The 21,964-nt window shown below is 42.5% G+C and overlaps 1 protein-coding gene across 4 annotated transcripts in view; it reads right to left on the reverse strand.

Moving 5' to 3' along the window:
• The window catches only part of ABAT (4-aminobutyrate aminotransferase), a 46,670-nt gene that overhangs the window by 9,967 nt on the left and 14,739 nt on the right, over positions 1 to 21,964 (reverse strand). For 3 of the 4 annotated variants that reach the window (XM_056503699.1, XM_056503697.1, XM_056503700.1), the window contains exons 2-6: positions 15,947 to 16,064; positions 7,725 to 7,822; positions 6,968 to 6,997; positions 6,283 to 6,400; positions 2,359 to 2,408 (exon numbers count right to left, since the gene is read on the reverse strand). In XM_056503699.1, the coding sequence (XP_056359674.1) occupies positions 2,359 to 2,408; positions 6,283 to 6,400; positions 6,968 to 6,997; positions 7,725 to 7,822; positions 15,947 to 16,016 (366 nt within the window). In that variant the 5' untranslated portion in view covers positions 16,017 to 16,064. Of the gene's footprint in view, positions 1 to 2,358; positions 2,409 to 6,282; positions 6,401 to 6,967; positions 6,998 to 7,724; positions 7,823 to 15,946; positions 16,065 to 20,614; positions 20,697 to 21,964 lie in introns of those variants that run through there. The other variant, XM_056503698.1, reaches the window with a different exon arrangement.

Below are 21,964 nucleotides of genomic sequence, written 5' to 3' on the forward strand. Positions count from 1 at the left end.
GCTCAATCTCCATTTTCCTTATATACAGGAAATACGCTTTTAAATCTTTATTAGTGGCTTTCAGTTTGAGTAGCTAAATTCAGTTAGGACAGCAGCATTTGCATCCTTACTGACCATCAAGACAGACCATTTTGGAACACTGGGAAGGTGGAGCCAGGCTCTTCAATGGGCATGAATCAAAGCATGAGAAGGACTGATTTGGGTATAGGGAAAAGGTTTCACAGGAAGGGAACAGTGAAGCAGTGAAACAGGCTGCTCTTCTGGAGGTCTTCAAGGGCACAGACAGAGCCCTGAGCACCCTGGTCTTGTCTCACAGCCACCCATCTTGGAGCAGGAGGTTGGCCAAGGGACCACCTGAGGTCTTTTCTTTCAGTGGTGCTGTGAACTGGCCACATCAGGAGTCATGCCTTTGGGAAAGGTAATTTTGGTGTGAGGGAACAGCAGCCTGCAGCCCACACAGGGATTTCTAAGGAGCAGCTCTGGAAGAAGCCCCTCAGCCTCCTTAATCTACTAATGGAGATGAATGTCACATTTCTGCAATTAATTTAAATTGTGTCATGGATTAAAATTGATTCATTGCTGCTCTTAGTCTTTGTGGGTAATCTTATTTGATTCATACCATGCTACTCTTTATTTTAAATTAAATTTTCTTAGAGAAGGACAAGCTCAATAAATTTGCCAACTGCCAAGCAGCTTTATTTGCCCTTTTCTTTTGTTTGTTGCTTTTCTTGTTGAACAAGTAATGGCTGAAATTAGAGGCTGAGCTTTGATAAGTTAAGTCTCAATAGGTCCCCAGAGGGGACACACAGCCTTCCCTAAAACATTCATATTTTCAGTGCAGCTGAAGCTTGCACATTTATCAGCATCCTTCAGTCCTTCTCCTCAACACAAATACTCATTCATTGCAAGATGTATGAGGCACAGCAGGAGGTGTGTCACTCTGCACCTGTAAGGACATTTCATCAGGATTCTTATGGAAAACCAAGTATCACACTAGACAGAACAGTGGATGAGCTAGAACTTTGTAAATTGTTTAAGAGCCCTACTTCCAAAACACTGCTTCAACAGACTCAAGCTTAAAAGAAAATCTAAGCAAGGATGCTAATGACAGGTTAACACAAAATTTTTGTTCAGTAGCTATGAGAAATCTCGCTTGACTTTTTATCTCATGTTCAGAAGTAAATTTTCATATCAAGTTAAAAAGAGAAGACCACAGATTTGTTGTGAATTTGATTATGGGCTGTCACAGTCAATTGACAGCATTTCCCATTAAGCAGAAAAGTGTATTTTTCTTTTGTAGTTAATGAGATACCCAGAAGTGAGAGAAATAGAACATTGACATCAAGCTGCTGTGGGCTCAAATAAACAGATGCACATTCTGTGTCGATAGCTGGCTACAGAGTGGAGCATTACACACAAACCAAATAAAAAGTCCCTCAGAAAAACACCAATCCAACTTGTGCCACTTGTGCAGGACTTTGGAGGAGTTTCTTCACTGCAGGGTTCCAGGAGTGTCACCTGCCTTTCCCAGTGGACAAATCAGCAATGCCACCAGCAACAGGGCTTTTTGATTTTTTAATTGGTTTTGGGATTTTTGTTTGTTCTTTTTTGTTTTCTTTTTGAAATCTGACTTTGCTTACTCCTGCATTATAGTGAAGATATTATTCTCAGAAATCATCTTTATGAGTTAATATAAGTATTCATAAGTGTTCCAAAATATCCAGATCTGCTTTTGACAACTCCAGCATTTCTAGTCCTGGTATTTTGTTGGATGTTTGTTTGGTTGATTTTTTTTTTTTTTTTAATTTGAAGTATTTTAGTCCTGGGAAAAGCAGAATTTCTCACCTGAAGACATGAGTACTCCATAAAGGAAATCACCTCAAGAACAAAAATGTCTGCATTTCTTTGCCCTGCTAGAGTGCACTTAGGAGATGGGAATCAGTCACCAACTTCACAAAAACCTCTCAACCTCCCACAGCACTCCAGATGTAGGCACCATGTCCAAGATACTGTATTCTCTCTCAAGGTTTTGGGCTTGCTTTCAGGCTCAAAAAATCTTCAGAAAACATTATTAAAATGGTTAATTTGAGACAGTATGTTTGAACTATGATTTAAATGTGGCTGCAAATATATCAAGTGCACCACCACCCAAATGTTTACTTTTTGTAAAACTTTCCAGAGGTTTTGGTGTCTTCTTAAACACTACCAAGCTCTTTTCATCTAGAAGTAAAGTAGGCAGATCCTATCATAGATTAAATAGAATCATTAGCATTCACTATCAGTCTAAGAAAAGAAGAGAAAGCCCACAACAAGGAGAGAGAGAAGTCCATCATGTACTTCATGTTCTAATTCACTTACCAGGTTCTGTGGCTGCTGTAAAAGCTTTATCAGAGAGGGATGGCTGTAACCTAATTAAAGAGAACAAAGAAAGAAAACAGTTCTTTTTATCTGGTTACAATGAAGTAATGCAAAGCATAATCTAGAGAATAACCAGAACTTAATGCTTGACTGTTTCTGTGTAATTTGTATATTTTTAACTACTAATAATGGGACTTCTTTTGAAGTAGGACAAACCTCTGGGCTCTTTATCCTTCTGCAGCCTGTCTGGGTGCAGGGCACAGCACAGCACTGCTGTTGGGAGCTGTGGCACACCCATTTCCTTACTTTGACCAAGTTTTGCTTGAAAAAAATGCAACCATTTATCCTTATTATTATGAAACTAAGCTTCAGTTTTAAAACAATGAAGGTGCTTACTTTATACCCATTGATAGTCTACAGGATAACTTGCTTGCTTACAAGCAAAACCAATTTATCTGCTGTTAAAAAAAACCAAACATCTTCGAAGGAGGCCAGAAATTTCATTTAAAGCCTGATCTCTAATGTATGAAATGCCAACACCAGAGATTAACATCATCTTTTAAATTTCCTTGTAGAAACAGTTGGAAACCTCATCTTCCCTACTGCTCAAGAAGTCAGACCACGGTAATTTTGTTACAAAAGCTTCTTGTGCTTCTGAATCCCCATTCCAGTGAACAACAACAGCCCTGATTATCCTGTTTGAGCAATGGAGCATTAGGCAACTGTGTTAACAAATCAATTATAAATTCAGTTTTGAATATCTTAGCTGAAAACAAGAGAATATCCATATTTGTTTTAGTGTCATGTCATGCTGATAAATCTGTTAAAATTATTATGAATATAATAATAGAGGCAATTTGGGACACAGAACAACTAAATCTGCATGGCATCTGCTGCCATGGGAAGAACTGCTGTTCAGCTAGAGGGAATGACACATGGAGAGCTGTGTCCTTGAGAACTGCACCTGGGGCTGCCACTGAGAGCCCCTTGGAGAGTAAATCAAGTGTTTTAGAAATCTCCAAAGCACAGCTACTATTGTTTAGGAAGCTCAAGGATCAATTCTGGTGCTGCTTGTAAGAACTTGTAACCCTGTTGCTGGTGTTAGCATATGTGAATGCCATTGTATGAGAGATACCATTCTCTGACATAACACAAACTTTTATTAGCCCTGATTTACCCTTCTGCACCCACACAGAGTCTCTCTCCCACTGTTTTCACTTCAGGCCAGATGGTCTGCTCTTCCTCCTAACACTCCCTCATCCTTGTGCCTCCTCAGAAGGGCCCCAGTGGAAGGAGAGAGGCTCCTCAAATCCCCTTTCAGTGCTGAGAAAGAGTCAGGTTGTGTGGCAGGAGCTGAGCTGGTATGTGGGGTCACAGCCAGGAACTAACACTAAATGCTTGAATAACCATTATATAACTGTGCTAGACAAGTCAAACAGCTCCAGGATGGCATGGCAAACAGGCACCCACTCATTTCAGTGCCATGACCAAGGGTTTGCAGTGCTACAAATCTGCTCTCAGAGGGACTGAGCTGGCTCCAAGGAAGGGCACCTGCTCCATCACTCCTGCTGTGTGCCTGGATCAGCGTGACAGGAACGTACATGTCCTCCAGGCTCATGAGTGTGCCTGTCTGCAGAAGGAAAAACAACTAGAGCCTGCTAAAATAATGACATGGAGAAAGCCCAGAGAATCGTTTGAACTGAGCAGCAGGCTGCTGTCAATAATACCAAACCACACCTCTCTGCATCTCCCCAAACAAAACAGACCTTCCCGGCACTGTTTCATTAGCTATTCCAGGATGTGTGCTGGCAAACATGTCAATAACATCCCTCTTGCATTTGGCTCCGTGGGGTTTCTAACTCTATTAGACAGGATGCAGGATGAAAGGACTGCTGTGCTGCACAACTGCCCAAAAAAGTGTGGAAAAACACTATTTTAATTTTTGTTCTTTGGCAAGAGACAGCCCAGAGCATCTTTGCCTAGAGGTTTTTTATCTCTCCACACAGACACTTATTACCTCTCAACCTCTGCTGATAAATATATTCTAGTGTAACAGATCATTATTAAATCTTGGGGAGTCCTGACAGATTCATAAAAGGTTTTATTGGATTTACTTGCAGAGAGATAAGCACAGATGACTAACAAGCACCTTGTGATCTTGTTTTGCTCTCCCAGTCCAGGCCCTAGCTCTGTCACCAAGAGGGACATTACTAGAAACCTGGGCAGCTTCAGATAATCTTGTCATTCAGTACAACTGAAACATATAAATTAATGTTGTGTCTCAGACTTAGGTCAGCCTGTAGGTATTAGATTTCCATTTACTCTTTGTTCCTGCACATCCTAGAGCCATTGTCTGAGAAGGTGCAAGAAGCACTGCACTGTAGTTCTTTTGGGACTGAGGAATGTGTTCCCTGGGATAAAACCCAGTTTGTTTTCAGGCATTGCCTCGTGTGAAGGAGGAATTACATGGCTTAGGAGGGTCAGTCACAGCACTGCAGTCTTGTCCTATGTCATCAATTTCAATCGACCAGAGAAAGTAAACTGCAGAGCCCCTGTCCATTTCTGCCCATTAAGAAAATATTTCCTCCATAATACTTCAATATTTTATACACAAAACTATATTAAAAGAGCTATGCTTGCACCATCCAGCACCAGAATGTCAGAAAACCTCAGTGCATTGTCTGTACAACTTCATTCTTTTGGTGTATGCATTGACTTTCACACTTTGGAGTGTGCATTTGACTACATGACCAAGATTTGTTTCTCCAAATCAATTTCTTGGGAAGAATGGGAAGCCATGAACACTTAATGCCTCTCCTTTCCTAGAAACCTAAAATCCAAGCTCACTGGCATACAAGGATTGTGCTCCTGTGTCTCATCCCTATTTCCACATGAGCAGTGGCCAAGTTACCTCAGTGCAGCCTGAAAGACACAAAGTAGAATAAAGAGAACTTGAGTTGGAAATAAGCTACAGACATTGCAGGGCTCTGGAATGATTACACTGAGTGCTACAGGACAGCAACAACACTGTCTGCAAACAAGATCCATCACAGTCACAAGGTCTTAGATGCCAAAAATTTGGTAACAACCTGAATATCATCACATTCTGTTTCCCAGGAAAGGAGGCCTGTAGGGATGATTTTGAGTCATCACAGTTTCTGTACATAGCACAAGACCCACCTTTTAAATTACCCCAGCACTTCTGCTCTTTTTGCTCCTGCAGAAATGTATTTTTAAGCAGCTGAGAGGAACCATGGACGAGGAGCAAACAAACTGGACTAAAGCCCTACTGAAACCTGTATGCCTATGAGGTGGGGCTCACATTTCTGCCTTGCTCCTGCTTGAAAGGCTCCCCAAATCCATCAGCTGAGCCTCCCAGGCACCTGCCAGGCCCTGTGTCTGCTCCCTCCCACAAAGGAGCTGCCACCTTTGCTTCCAGTCAGCACCACTGCTCACTGCTGGGCTTCTTCCATCCTGCTGCAGTCCACATGGCCCACCCCTTTCTTCCCCCCACTTTCTGGAGATAGAAATGTTAACTGAAGAGTATAATTTCATGTTAAAATGTCTACATCAGGTTGTTAATGTTTAAAACAGGAACATACTGTAACAGAATCACAAAGTCACAAATCCAAGCCAACAAAGACAACCTGAATTGTGGAACTTGCATACTTAAATTGAGATTAGAGCTTCTTCCTGGCACCACTAAGCACTTCAAGAGAGCTTTAGGTATTGAATTTGTAGTTCCTTCAGCTATCCAAACCCACCACCACACAGTACACAGCACTGAGCTGTCCCTGATTACAACAAGGTGTTCATTATGTCACCTCTGTTTTTTTTTTGTTAATCAACTTCCCTGGTGGTGCCTGAGAAAAGAAAATGACAGATTAAGGATAAACAAAACATTTTGGTACAACTGTCTCCTACCTATTGGGATGGAAGAAATCTGAGAGTAGAGATCCAACATACGATTGCCATCTACATCTACGAGGTAGTTCCCTCTGCTCTCTTCATAATTGCAAAAGAAGTGCACAGCTTCTGCATTCTTCAAGGAAAAAAAACAATTAGTGCTTTAAAAAGTGGCAGTATGTAGGAAGGTGCAACTAATGGTTATACAGCAAAATTGGATAAAAATATCTAATGCTAGGATAAAAAGACACTGCATGGGAATAACTGTACAGCTATTTTTGTAGCAACTGTTAAAAGGACAAGTCTTTACTTTTTCTACAGAAATGAAGCACAGACATGGAGAAATTGCTCATTTTAGGAAGGCAATATGAACTTAGGCTGACATACTTTTAAACTCAATACCTTGTTTTCATTGTCACTCTGTAACAACTCTGAGGTTCTTCATTAAACACACATAGTTTAAACACATATGTTGAAATAAAAACCCCTGATGCAAGCAAGCTAATCCTGCACTATTCAAAATATATTACAAAAGATTTTATTCAAATGCACATATAAACCACACGTAATGTACTCAGCATGGAAACCCAGAGTCAGTGTTTTACCTTTCTCTGTGGCATAAACATACAAAACAGGATTTTAAAACAAGTTCTGAAATCAAAGTATTAACACCCCCCAAAATACAGAAAATTTGACCAATTACCTGAATGCCATTCAGCTTCTTCATTAATTCCTGCAGAAAAACAAATGTCAGAGTCTCAGGTGTGTAATTAGCAAATACTGATGGAGAATGTATGTTCCTTTTTTATGATCCCATAAATCATATGCAAACTTTGTACTCCTGTGTGCTTACCAGGCAACTCTACCTGCCACAGGAGCTTTCATGGTGCATCTTGCAAATACTACAGTCAAAACTATGACCTGTGGCATGCAGAGCTAAACAGGCTGCAAACACAGTTTAACTGTAAATCTCCAAAAAGGGAAAGCTGCCTCTTCTATATTGACCAACTGAACTGAGAAAACAAGAGAGAAATCAAAAAATAAGAGAAGCCAGAGTCACACAGAAGGGATATTGGTACATTGGTTCTAGAAAGGGAGCTCCTTTTTATTAAGAACAACAAAAAACCTTAAAAAAACCAAAAACCCACCATATGCACACTGGCTGACTCTGCCAGAGTAAAACAACATCCAGAAAATTAAAACTCTTGTTTCATTTAAAATTCATTAAAATGGTGCTCTTTTGCTCTGAATTATTCCACATGGGAACTTGGCAGTTGAGATTCAGATCTGCCTCTCAGAGAGGGACATTTCAGTCATGAGCTTTTCATTCTCAACCTCCTGATATTATGGAATTATGTTTATTTGTAGCAGATTTAAGGTTTGAAATGAAATCTATTTTCTGGCAAGTTAGACACAACTAAAGATAAAAAAAGACAAGTTACTATACTTTGGAAACTTACTCTAGATCGTGGTCCAGGAACTTCTGTCTTCATCAGAGGTCCATCATAATCAAAATCCACGTCAATTTTAGCTGCAGCCTGACTGATATACCTGTGTCCTGTAAGAAATAATGAAAACCTGAGTACAGACCATATTCTCTGTGCTCTCCTCTCAGAAGATACATCCATACCTTGCCTGACTGAGAACACTTGACAGATGAGACCAATTACATTGAACTGTCTGAAATGAACTATGTATCTCATCTTTGTCTAGTCTTAAAATAAAACCAATATCAGTGAGGTGGCTTAAAATAATACAAAACCAAAAAATTCCACAGGAAATGACAAGGCAACCCTAGAGAAACAGAGGCAAACCCTCCTGTAAAGCACAGGAGGATTGACAGCCCATCTCTCTCCAGATCTTTTGTTGAGTCTGTCTGTTATGCCCTATGCAAGCCTTTGCTATAAATTCCCCACTCCTACACAGAGATGGCTTAGTTACCCACCAGTAATAACCAAAAAGCCTGATAGAGTCCATAGGAAAAATCCAGTATGATGTTTTTCAACAGCTCAAAGAACACTCTTTGGGAAAGATTTGTCTCAGAAAGGTAAATGGCCCTGTCTCACATGAAACCAGAATTCTGCAGTGCTGCTCTGAAATCTGAGTGCCAATTTTCCTTCTGGTCTTGCTGGTTTTGTCCACATGTGCAGGGAATCCTAATAAACTTGACACCTTAACGAAAATAAAAAGGCAAAATCTCCTGTGCTTCACCAATAACGGGCTCTGCTTCCCTTTCTGAAATAACTGTTTTAGAACACAGGGTTTAGGCAAACTTCATATAACAGAGACAGTTCTGGTAAGCACATATTCCAAATATATATATATTCCATTAAGGGGATTATGGGATAATACAGGGATTGTACATTTGCAAAAAAAAAAAAAAAAAAAAAAAAGTACAGACACCAAAGCTCTACCAAGGTGACCAACAAGAGACTGTGAGCTTGCTCTGCACACTGTGGTTACATGTTGAACTAAACCAACATTTTTGGCAATTAAATTTTTGTCATGGAGCATCTGCAAACCTCTAGCCAGCATGGTATCAACAACAAACTGATCTTAATACTCTTAACTTGAGGGTATCACACTTGGACCTGAAAGAAGAGGGCATAACTTTTTTTAATACCTGTGATAAGCATTTTTGAGCTGTCACCAGAAACCTCGGCAGCACCAGCCCCTCTGCACTTCCATCCATACCCACCTCTCACTGCCAGAGCTCTGTTCCAGCAATGCACTGAAAATGCTTTGTGTTTGGAAGTAACAGTTGTTAAATAAACCAAATATTTATCAAGGAAAACAGAAGGTATCCTGTGATACTGCTCAGCAGTGCTCTGAGCACAACCATTCAGCTGAAATTTCCAACAGTGACTCGAGACATTTGCCTCAGCTTGTGTTAGCCCAAGCTGGGATGTCTCAAGCAAGCCTGATTTCAAGAAAGTATCTGGAAAATCACAGCCCTTTGAAAGCATCTTTGAGCACTTAAAGTCACTGCTCTTCTTGGGAAAACTTAGTCTGCAAAGATGATTATTCTCCCCAGCTTTAATTCAGATGCGTCAGTGCCTCTCTGCAAAGCTATTAATAGGTTTTGTTACAGCAACACCATTTTTGTGTCGTTCTGTTTAGCATTCCTATAAATTGGAGACTGCATGGAAACTGCTCCACTGAGGGGGAAAAAGCTACTGCATATAAAAGATCAAAATCTCCACAATTCATAGGCAATAAGGCTGCAGGTTTAGTAGACACACTCACAAGTCTAAAAAGGGAAGAGACCAAACTAAAGCTTTTGTGCACCCACTCCTTCCCCAATGGAGACTCCACCAAACCAGCTGCAAATATTTCTGCTTCTCCCATGTCCCCTTCTCTCCCTCACCCAGGCTCTGGGTGCTATTTCCTATGCCAAAGGGGAAGCACCAAGAGGCACAGAGCATTTGGGACTAACAGGAAACGTGGAAATTCAGCATCATGCTTGGAACTGTTTGACACACTGCAGATTTAAGACAGGTGAGCTATAACCTGCCTGCACAGTCCTCACCCTGCTGGTGCCCTGCTTCCAGAGACCCTGTGCCACCCCAGCCCCTTCACACAGCCATTTCCTCCCAGCCTCACCACTGCCCTTGCTCTGCAGGCCAAATGGAGCTCAGGCCACTCTGCAAAGGCACAGAGGATGTCAGACCCTGCCAAAGGCAGCCTGGGCACCCCTGCCTGGGCACCCCTGGCTTTCTGGCACCCCTCTCCCCACACCCCCTGCAGTGCTTTGTTCTCCAGGTCCCAAAGAACAGCAGGACATGGGTGCTGCCTCCTGCTCCCCAGTGCCTGTGGCTCTGCTCATAGCACAGCCCCACGATGTGGCTGCTCTCCTGCAAAGGCTTTTCCAGGCACTTGGACAGGATGATGGATGGCTGCATCAATACCTGCTTTGTTTAGCCTGGAGGAGGATTTCAGGCCATGCTCTGTCTCCCTTGCTTCCCCCCAGCATCAGCACCACAGTCTCCTAATGGTGCAAGAAAATGCAAATAAATCAGGTCACTCACTGTAGTGCTTCATCCCCTGGGAAACTGCAGCAGGCTCTGCTCAGCTGGCTTTTCTGTTTTGAAGGCACTCAATGAGATTTGCAGCTCAGCCCAAGCTTTTCCTGTTTGACTGTTTAATATCAATTTACCCTGCAATAGAAACCCTCAAGATACAATGCAATTCAGGCTACTCTAACTTGATATTTAGGAGCTGTAGACATTTGCAGGCCCAGGTCAGGGTTTTTGCCTCCCAAAAAGACAGCAGAGACAGGACAGGTAAAAACTGAGATTCTCACTATGACCAAGCAAGGTGTTTTCAAAAACTGAGAATCCCTGGTGGCTGATCCTTCAGTGAACTAACAGCATTAACTTTGTAATAGAAGGTAATCCCTTGATTTTCTGTTGACATCTGAACAAACTGCCTTAGAAAAAGGGGATTTTGTTATATTATCTTAAGAACAGGAGCAAATTACATAATCTCAGCTCTCATCTTAGAAGTGAGTAGAGCTAATAGGCTCTGACCAAGTGTCCTTCTCTAAGGAAGCATTACCAAAGCTCTTAAATTACATTTAGCTAATATGACCAAGAACAGCACCCTTTTTTCCCAGGTAAACAAAGCTGTCTCTTTTTATCATGGCAAAAGTCAAAACACAAGCATAGGTACTGTTAATGAACTTCATTTCAGAGAGCACATAGGCTGAACAATTTGAACAGAATTTTTACCCATCCCATTTAAAGAAGGTGGGCATAAGAAGTTAAATTCTAGTTTTCTTGCAGACTTCTCAAAGCTCTTATCACACATCATCTTTCTGAACACTTGAATAACATCAGCAAATTATCACATCCTTCCTTTTCATCCAACAGGATGTCATCTCTTGCTAGCAGGCAGAAAAGCTCATTTCCCAACTTTGCTTCCCTGCTCTGCCCCCACTGCTCACCAGGGGTCCCAGTCAGCAATTTTAACAAAGTACCACATTGCCATGGCAACATAATTAATATAAATGCACCCTGCTAATTTGGTGATGCTGGTAGTCACAAAGAGCACCACTGCTGGCAGGTCTGTGCTGAGTGCTTATCTCTGATAACAGAGCTACAATCAAGGCAGGGCTAGAAAGAGCTTGAACCTCTCATGTGTTCGACCAAAAATAACACTCACAATAACACAGTTCCTGAGATATTACCTGGGAGAAACTCCAGTGAAAGGACACTGGTCATGAGCAGGAGGAACAATTCCAAGGAAAAGGAAAAGAAGAGGAGTGAGAGTCCATGCTGGCACAACCAGAGCTCTCAAACACACATCTCTTGCTGTGCAGGGGTGCAGAGGGAAAGCTCTGCAGCCCCCAGGGAGGCACATGCCATGTGCCACATCACTGCTGCCCTGTGCCAGTGCAGACAGACAGCCTCCCTTGCATGCCTTAAACCACAGTGCTGATCAAACCACCTTCCAGACAGCATTTTCAGAGCATGGAGGCCCTGACAGCCAAAAGTAGGAGGACTGTGATTTCCTACGAGTCCTCTTTTATGTGTTACAAGTAGAATCTGTTACTAACAGATCTTGAAAGGGAATGGCAAAAGGCCAGGCTAGCTAGAGATGTTTGGAAAATGAACATCACTATTGCATAACATTGTGAAAACTGAGATTGCTATTTACAGAGTGCTTATGCTGCAAGATCAGCAGCTCTTCCACATGAGATTGTCTGTGTTTCAGCACTCCCACATACACACTTTGGATTCTCCAAAGATGAAGAAAAAAACTAATACCACACAGGCCATAAAGAGCTGGAAACTCCTGTAAGAAAGGGCAAGAGAAGTTCCCCTTCACCATCCCAGCATCATCCCAAATCAATTCCTCAGGAGAGTTACAGGAGCATCCAATCACTGGTATTGTAGTTCTTATGATCTGAACCAGTCTTAACATTTTCCCTCTTTCAACAGTCCCACAGCTACAGAGCTCATCAGGACACCTCTGGAGGTGAGCAACCAACCACAAGGAACACCAGGTGGGAAAACAGCCAGCATTGCTACAGCCACCCTTTGTGGCACAGAACAAACAAGAAAACTGGATAGGAACATAATGTTCACTCAAGGAACTGAGAACAGCACTCCCAGCTTGGACTCAGCCTTGCACCAGAACCTGTTTACAAAACCAGGCTTTATGTGATTGCTTGCTATAGCTCAGTTTTTGTGAAAGCAAAGGTTCCTCAGTCAAGCAGGAGAGGTTGCACTCCAGTTTCCAGGGCTTCAGTTGAAGCTGACCTCAAGCTGAGGTCTCACAGTCCCAAGAAGGGGATTGTTCTCTGCTTCTGCCACACACCCCTCACACAAATCCAGGCTGCTCTCTCTGATTTCCTTAGGGAGGTTCTTCATGTACAAACCAAATAATAAAAGTAAAAAGTCTTAGCAAGGATCAATACCGGAGGAAAAAGTGTGACTGAGAATAAATAATTCTCATGGCTTTCCAGCCTCTTTGTGGTTACTGTGATGGGGACAAGTCAATAACTAGTATGAACATCTCTCAGACTTTACTGCAGTGCAGCCAGGTGTTAAACATTATTACCCTCTCCAGAGGGACAGGAAACAGGCTAAGGTAGGTGAGGTACAGCCTCAACAAGTGCTAGTTTGCCTAGTGCACTGCAATGGAAGGGCACAGTCTCTGGAGGAAAAAAATTGAGAGAGAGACTCAAACAGTATTCAGCAGAGAAAAAAATATGAGGTCTTGGGGGAGGTAATAGTTATCAAACACGTAAAAGGCTGTTGCAAAGAAAAAAATAAACATTCAGCCTCCAGGTCTTTTGAGGGCAGGACAAATAGTAAGGACTTGATTTTTTTCCTGTTGTGAAACTTGGGCTAAATATTAGGAAAAAGTTTTAAAGGTAAGGTCAGCTCAGCAATAAGCAAATTGTCTGGGGAGGCTGCAGAAGCTGCAGAACAGATCAGCATCCTAGAAGGGCATGGGTGTGCACTAATGCAAACTGATGCTACCTCCAGGCAGCAGCCTGACATTCTGCCATGCTTTCAGTGCAGGATTCAAAGACAAATTCAACCCTTCTGGGTAATCAGCAGGAAACTGAACTACATCTCTGGAGTGCCAGCCTGTCCTCATAGCTTTGGAACTGCCCTACCAGCCAACAACCAACTGCCTCCAAAGCATGGAGCCAGAACAGCCCTCCTGCTGCAGTGCCCAGCTGATAAAACCAGAGGTGGCACAAAGGAAATAAACATTTACATGCACAATGCCAGCTGTGATCAACTTGCAGCACACCAGGCTGACAGGAGCAGCAGAACTCAATTCAGGTAAGATGTAATACCAAGATACAGCCTCATTTCTCCACCATCAGTGCCTCTCCTGGCCCTGCCTGGCTGATACCCATGGACAGCACTATGCAGGAGGCTTTGCAAAAGGAAGAATAGATTAGTTACTCACTCTATTGTCATTCTGCCACCCTTCAAATTATAGTGAACTTTATCTTTGAAGGCAAACTATGAAGCAGATCAAACACAGAAGGAAAACAAAAGCTACTTAATTAAAGGCTTATTTTCAAGGAAGGCACGATACTTACATTTTAGGGTAAGATTTAAGTTGCATATTACTGTCATGAGTGTTGCTTAGCTTTTGCATTTTGTTCAACTTAAATGGTTTTCATTTTCCCTTTCTGGTTTGCTTGCCAGGGGTTAGCATTGTGTGAGTAAGGAGAACAGTATGCAATGGTTAAGTAACAAAGATTTTCCAACTAGAGAAATAGTCCAGGATAAAAAAATCTCTGTGCGTAAATAAATTTGTCATAGATTCAAGATGAACAGGATGATTTGCTTAATGCACACATACAACATGACAGCCTACAGACACAAAGACCTACCAAGAGGCAATCTATTCCCTCCTCTCCACCTCCATTCCCCCTTGGCAACCCTGTCATTTCATTATCCACTAAAAAAAAAAAAAAGAAACCATCAGCTCAAATGGCACTGCAGGATTTCTGTGGGAGCAATGTAAACCTCTTTTTTAGCCTGTAAAGCTCTGAAGCTGAGTGCTCAAAAATACCTTGGAGGTGAGCACTCTGGAGCAGAACACTCCTGGACATCACCCTCAGCACTGCCCTAAAAGCCACAGAGCCCAGCAGAACTGCAACCTGAGCTGGGGCTCAGGAAAATGGCCTGGAGCTCCAGCTTTGGCACAGCCAGCAGAGCCTCCTGCCTGTTCAGTGAGGCAGCAGTGCCACAGGACACAGCTCCTCCTGCTCAGGGGCTCCTCTCCTCCATCACTCCTGATCTCTGCTCACTCACACAAAGCCCTCAGATCCAGAGGCCACAGGGCTCTTATACAACCTGCAGCCAAGGCCCTCCATTATTGGCTTCAGTATTTTAGCAGGCTTGGAAGTTTCCTGGAAGGAAGGATGGATTAATGGAGTCCAGAGTTTCCTTTCTTATCAGGATCTACGCTCCCTCACTGGTGGCGAGAAAGAAGAGGAGTTTGTGCACCTGCACCTCTGTGCTTGGGAAGCAGCATGGAGTTGTGCAGGACACTGGGAGGGATGGGGAGCATTAAGTGCTGCTGAGGTGACAGATGAGCTCAAAGGACTTCCAGCTAACAGCCCTGCTTGCTGCAAGCACTTTCCATTGGCCATTGACCGAACGCTCCCTGCTCCTGCCCAGGGTGGATAAGCAGTGCGTCACTCCCATAAATAGAAGCGCATCCTGCACTGAAACACTGACCTAATACTTTCTAATAGTTATAAGAACAGACTTGGTGTTCTTTAGTCAAAGGTCAGTTGCTCCCTGAAGTGTATTATTTAAAAGGAAATCAATGATGTTTAAGTTTCTGAGCAAATGGAAGGGTGTGCTTGGTTTATGCTGGCAGTGGTAGAAGGAGCACAGTGGCACTGCAGAAGGAGGGTGGAAGGACAGGAGAAACACAAAGATTTACTCAGTCACAAAAAAAGCCATTCAGCCAAACTGTATTTAGTGTAACACTATATGGAATGGATGATCTTAAGATTCCGCACAGCTTTGTCCAACACAGCCAACAGGAATTTAGTTTTTATACCTATTTCACAGAGACTGCAGGTTCAATATACACATACACACACTAAATTTCAAGCCAGGGCCAAGCAAGAACTTGCCATTCACTTAGGAGAAAGTAGCTTGATGCCATGTGGCAGGTTTTTATTTCACACTAGAGCTCACTCAAGGCAGAAACACAACACCAGTGAGGGTCAAATCTTCATGCCAGTCACACAAAACACAAGGGAAGATGGGCAAGGTTGTGCTACACAGCACAAAGAGAAAACCCAACTCATTTTGATGGATGCTTGCCTCATCTCTGCAATATGTAGTGCCAGAGAGTAAAAGCAGAGTTAGTTCCAAGGACTAAACAGCTTTACTTCAGTTAGCATGTCTACAGGGCAAATTATTAACTTGATACATCCTTGTTTGAAGAATGAAAAAAAAAACCAGATTTGGACTACAATTCTGGTCCACTTTGGACTACAACTGCATCATTATCTAGGGTGCAGAACATCATATTCCTGAAGTTTTGAAAGACTCAACAGCACAGGACAAACCCCAGCAATGTTCAAATCGGACTTCTGTCCACCAGCACAAGATTAACACCAAAGACAACGCAGGAAAATGCAAGGAAACACCAAATATGAAGCAGGAAAATGCAAGGAAACACTTACCAAATACCAGAAGTCTGGAGTTTTGCTGCAGACAACAGGTCAGCTGTCGACTAAGCAACATTGATGCCATTTTATCTTTACTGAAAAAGACTCAATCTTGGGAGATTTCTTTCTTGTTCTGGAAAAAAAAAGGAAAGAAAAAAAAGAAATGCACACACTTATTCACGTCCCTAGAGATGCAGCCACTATTACTGTGCTCTTCATTTCAACTCCCCCTTTCATTAATTTCCACCCAAAGACACTGAGAGCATGGTTTGATGGATTAATGCTGATGTTCAGAGCAGTCTCAGGATTGAGCCCCACATCTAATTCTTGCTTGGTCTTGCTAAGGCAAATGACTTCCAGGCTAAAGCTGTATGGCCCAGCTTCAGCAGGGTAAAGGTCAGTACCTACTTTCCCTTGCTCTTCCTCTCTACTTTCTCTGTATATACAGATGATGTTGAAATTTTAAAAAGTGGTTTCTAGTCAGTTTCTCAAGCCAAAGCCGTTGTTTTTGATTTGATGTAAGTTTATGAGAAAAATCTCATCTAATACAAAAGACAACAGGACAAGCATTAGGAAATAAAAGAAACTCAATCCCCTGAAAAAACAGGTTTTTACCTATTAATCACAACTCAGTGAAGAGAGAATGGGAGAGCTGAGATTGTCCAGCCTGAATTAGGCTCAGGTTGCATCCCATCAATGTGTAATGAATACCTTGATGGGAGGGAGCAAAGAAGACAGGGGCTTCTCAGATGAGAAGTGATGGGATAAGAGGCAATGGGCATGAACTAAAACACTCTGAGCTCCACCTAAGCACAGGAAAACCCCAGGCAGGTTGCCCAGAGAAGGCATGGAATCACCATGCAGGAGATACCCACAAGCCAAATGGTCCAGAGCAGACTGCCTTAGGTGTCACTGCTTGAGCTGAAGGCTGGACCAGACATCTCTCAGCTCCCTCCCAGCCTCAGCCATTCCATGGTTCTGCCTCAGCTGGTTACATATAAATGACCTTGGGAAGTCAAGGAGAATGGAAGGTAACATGACTCCCTTTTCACTCTCGATCATTTGTGCAGAAAGTGTGGCTGGAAGTCAGGAATAGATAAAACAGGTCATTGAATTATTATCCAGGAGACAGGTTAAATTCAAACTTCACACTCATCATCATGGCCTGGCATTTGCACCTTGCTGGATGCAGATCATGGAGCAGCAGTGGACCAAGGCTTGCAGTCCAAACAAAATGTCACTATTATCCATAAACCTGGAAAAGGTTCTATTTAACAAATACACTCAGAGTAGAGCTGATCCTCCAGCAGAAAGAGATCACAGTTTCCAGCTTCCATCAGTCCTATGCCATCAATAAAACATGACAGCAGCTGTACCTTAACAGCAAGTATCTCTTATCCAGAAGTAAAGTATCAGAAATTTCATTTCTGTATTGTCTTTATGCAAAATACTATTTGTTCTCCTTCATGCTTGAGCTTCTTCAAAATATACAAAAGAACACAAAAAACTTCTTGCCTACAGAGATTTATAAATTCATTGACCTATTAAGACTCAGGAACAAAACCAATTCCCTGTGCCTCCCCAGACTACTGACACAGCACTTGGTTTCACTTATTTCAAGTTAAAATTCAAAGTAGTTTGCAATGTGCCAAGGTGAGCAAATACTTGCACAACACATGTGCACACACTGGAAAAACAAGATTAGCTTCGTAAGGCTTTGGGTCACAAGTATAGAGGGAACCACTTAATTTTGTTTTCAGAAAAGAGTAATTTCACTTATAAGACAAGAATAGGTTAATTCATTCATTATGTTTTCTCTCTCAGCTTCTTTCTCTACTTGTGCTAGCTTTTGCATAATCAATGTGTGAAGAAATAGCCCAACACATGGATTTCTTATCTCATGACCACCCTCTAACAAAAACCAAATGCCAGTCAAAATCAGTAAGAAAATGCCCAGCACTTTGATTGATGTCCTCTGCTCAGAGCTGTTTATCTGGTCTATACCTCTCCAATCCCCAGTTCCCACCATAAGTTTGCTCTGCAAAGTATTACTTTTTCAGAGCTTTGGGAAGCTGTTAAAAGGTGAGCACAGCTTTGCAGGAACTCACAAAAGGAGCAGTGCAAACACACTTAACAACCCACCAAGGTTCACTCCTTGTTCTCATGCCCTTCAGTGATCTCCCATGGGGTTTTGCTGCCAGCTGCCCAACTTTCCTTCTCCACAAGGATGAGATGCCTCTTCACATACAAATCAAACACACTTCCAGTCACACCCCATGGCTGTGCCCACCAGCATCCAGGTTTCCCTTCTTCTTCCTTCCCTAGGTGAACCAAACCTATGTCTGCTTCCAGAATCTTATTTATTTCTAATTATATTTACTGTTTATCTCAAGTCCTTTAATAGCTAAACTACAGTATTCATTAAGGGCTGAAAAATATAATTGGAAATGATATTGGCTTTCTAAACTACTCATAGAAAAAAAATTACTGCATGAGGCTTAAAAATAAAGTAGCTTAGCCCTAATTTTCCTTGACAGTTCTTATATAAAAAGTTTTACCATTTTCTATTCCAGAGTCAGAATAAATCATGTAATATCACATGTGAGAATAACTAAACCCAGCATCTTTTCCATCTCCATTATGCACACAGGCTCTCACAGGAGATCAGCTGATGTGATTGCTATCTTAGTCTGAGCACACATTATTTGGTTATCACAATAACCAATTGAATTTTGCCTCCATAACCCATCTCCTGATGGATTCCCACTGGCCCAGGCTGATGCAGCACTGCAAGCAGCAGCAGAGTTTGCAATCCAGCAGGAACCAGCTCTGCTGCACGTGTCAGAGCCGCAGCGATGCCACGCTCCATCAGCACTGCTGCTCCAGAGCCACTGCAGACACACAAATTCCCAAAATCCAGCCAGAATACAGCCACCAATTTCAGATATCTGACAGCAAAGGGGATGGGAATGACCATCAGACCTCGAAGATGTGATACCCTTCCAGAAAAAGATTAATAAATCTTCCCTAAACATTTTTTCTCTACTGGCAACTGTCTGAGCTGGAACAGGCTGTTAGTGCAGATGACTCCACAGAACTGCTATTCTGAAGAGAATCTCAGTGCCTTCATTTTCCAAATACGTTTGCATAATTTTGTCTGTAATTTTGCATTACATAAACTGTGTTTGCCACTGCATGTGTTTAAGTCACAGCCACATTCTTCTAGTAAGACAATTTATTTTCATTTTCAAAGAGGAAGTTCAGTCCAGTATATCACACACACAGAACACAAGGATATGTGGATTTTTAAATGCATGCTGTGAAATTGGATGTATTTTTTTAAACAGTAGCAGGTAAATTTCTGATAGACACAATTAGCTACTAGAGACAACAGTCACTCAGCAGCAGCAGCCTACTGGGAACACAGAAAGAAGTATTGTTTCCATGAGCAAACAAAATTGTATTTCTAGAGGGGGAACCCTGGAAAAAGTTTCAGAAAGAGGGGGCTTGATCCAGAAATCAGAGTGAAAACAGACAAACTAGTTTGAGCAGCAATCTCACTCCCTAGCAGAGAAGCTAATGCAGCATGACATCGTCATGCTCACAGAAGCTGCCCTGGAAAACATCCTCTGGGGAGCTGCAAAGGTAAAAGCAAAACTGAGACCCAGCAGCATGGGAGGACAAGTCAGCTCTGCAAAATTTGGGAGAAGCCAGCTCTGCAAATTTGGGAGAAGTCAGCTCTGCAAATTTCCATCTCTTTCTTGCAACTCTGCCAAAGACACAGAAACCTGTTTGAAATTCATGGGCACATTCATCTGTCCCTCAGCTGCTCCAAACCCATTTAACCAGGAACAATTAAGTGGTTTAGAAACAGCAGCACAAGCTGCATTGGGCAATTACTTCACAAGGCTTCCAAAAAGTGGATTTGGGGAGCTGGGCAGCGGGGAGAGACCTAAAGGCAAGCTTTTCCTTTGCTTGACTTTTCTAGGCTGCACAGCAAGGGTATAAGTCATGCTAAGTGCTAATTGTGAAATTTCAAGCATCTCTAACTATCTCTTAGTCCTGTTTGCATGGGTCCACCTGGATGTGAAGCCAGCACTAGGCTCATACACTGTCCCTCTCTCAGAGCTCAGGGCAGCAGCAGCACTGTGCCCAAACACCAACCCTCCCTCCCCACAGCCAGCCTGCCCTGGCACCCCCAGGTGAGCAGGCACAGCCAGGCTGCAAGGAGGGAGTCCCTCCAAGGTTATTTCACATCCTTTGACACTGCTCCTTCTGCATCTGCCTCTTAACAGGGGAAGGAAGCGCAAATTGAGGAACCAAGTGGTCCCTGAGACTAAAAAGGACAAGGTTGAAAAGTCAGGCAGGACCCAGGTCCATCCCAGACTTGTTAAAAGGGCACAAATCTCCTGGTTTGTAGTGCTCATGAATAAGCACCTTTAATGACATAGGTGATTTAGCTCAGGTATTTTACCTTTATGAACAGCCCAAGGAGATCCCAGAGTCTGGAACAGCACCACAATTTTACAAAGAAATATAAGTGTGGGCAAGGTAGAAGACTGTCAAAGCTGTCATCTGTTAAACAAAATCATGTCCTTCCTTAGTCTGCATTTGAGGAAGAATCAGGCAATGTAATATTATCATGGTATCTGCCTAAAAAGATCCAAAGAACACAGCACTTACTATTTGAAAATGCACAGCCCCACTCTCCTTTGGGGAGTCCACATCCAGCAGATCAAAGCAGGAAACAACTGAATGAGTTCACTAGTTATTGACAGAGCACAGGGTGACGTTAGAAATCCTGACATGCTGCTTTAGCCATTTAAATGTAGTAAACAACAATGTAAATAAAGAGGCCTGGCAGCATATTGATGTATTTAACTGCAGTTCATTTGGTCCCAGGAGCAGAGTTAGAAGTTCAGCATAGACTATGCATTTATGAAAGCCTGAGTACACACAATGAAACACAATAGATCCTTCTACTTCAGCTGGGGTTTTATCACAAAGTATAGTTCTGAAACAAATTTGTATTAGCTTAAAACAGCATTTGCATGAGAAGTCTGTGAGAATAACACCAAGAATTTACAAATTTAGTCATAGCTAGGCAAAGGTTTTCTCAAATGAAATATAATAGAATTGGAAAGTCCTGTTAAAAGAAAGTTGCATGAAAATTTACATCTAGTGTTCATAAGAGGCTGGCATTAGATTTTTTCATCAAGTGTCTCTACAAACCCAGCACAAACTAGAGCTGGAACCCTCAGCTTTGAGAAGAACAGTACCTGGCACATCCTGATGAGAGGGCACAGCAAGGAAAGAGAAGCTGCTCATTCCCCACCTTGGTCAATCAAAAGCTACAGCCTCGTACTCCAAAAGTGCAGGTGGCTCCAAGGAGCCCACACAGCAGGCTCAGGACAGAGATGGACACTCTGAAAGAGGTGTGCTGGCTCTGCAGGACCCAGCCAAAAGAGAGCCCTGAGCACTTTGAAACGTGGCTCAATTCCATGGGCAGCAGCTTTGCAGAAAGAGCAAAGTGTGGCTGTGCCCAGGGCCTGCTGAGCCTGTGCCTGCAGAGCTCACCAGGGCAATTCCCACCAGAACACCAGGAACTCACCTGCACAGGGAAACATGGAAACCATCTACATGCATTTTGCCAAAAATCACTTCTCAAACTGACAGGCTGTTTATGCCTCTAATAATCTTAATGGCTTTGTGCAGAACAGGATGTAATTGAAAACTCCATGATTGTACTTAAGTTGTCAAGGACACAGTTGTCATAGTTACAAGTAAAGCTCAAGTGTCAGTTATTCAGGGCTGCCTATTTATTTATTGACACCAACAGCGCTGGACAGTCCCATGAGTCTTCAGAAGAATAGAAATGGAGAGACTGGTTTTGTCCTTCAAGCCTTGACAAAACAGCAAATACTGCACACAAAAGCATAATACTGTTTTTTTTGCACAGCTCCCTTCTCTCCCTCCACATGCAGCTGGCATTCAAGTCAGTCTGCTGTGAGCACTGCAGCAAAAGCACAAACC

The sequence above is a fragment of the Oenanthe melanoleuca genome, chromosome 14 (genome assembly GCF_029582105.1).
Source record: "Oenanthe melanoleuca isolate GR-GAL-2019-014 chromosome 14, OMel1.0, whole genome shotgun sequence".
Lineage (NCBI taxonomy): Eukaryota > Metazoa > Chordata > Aves > Passeriformes > Muscicapidae > Oenanthe > Oenanthe melanoleuca.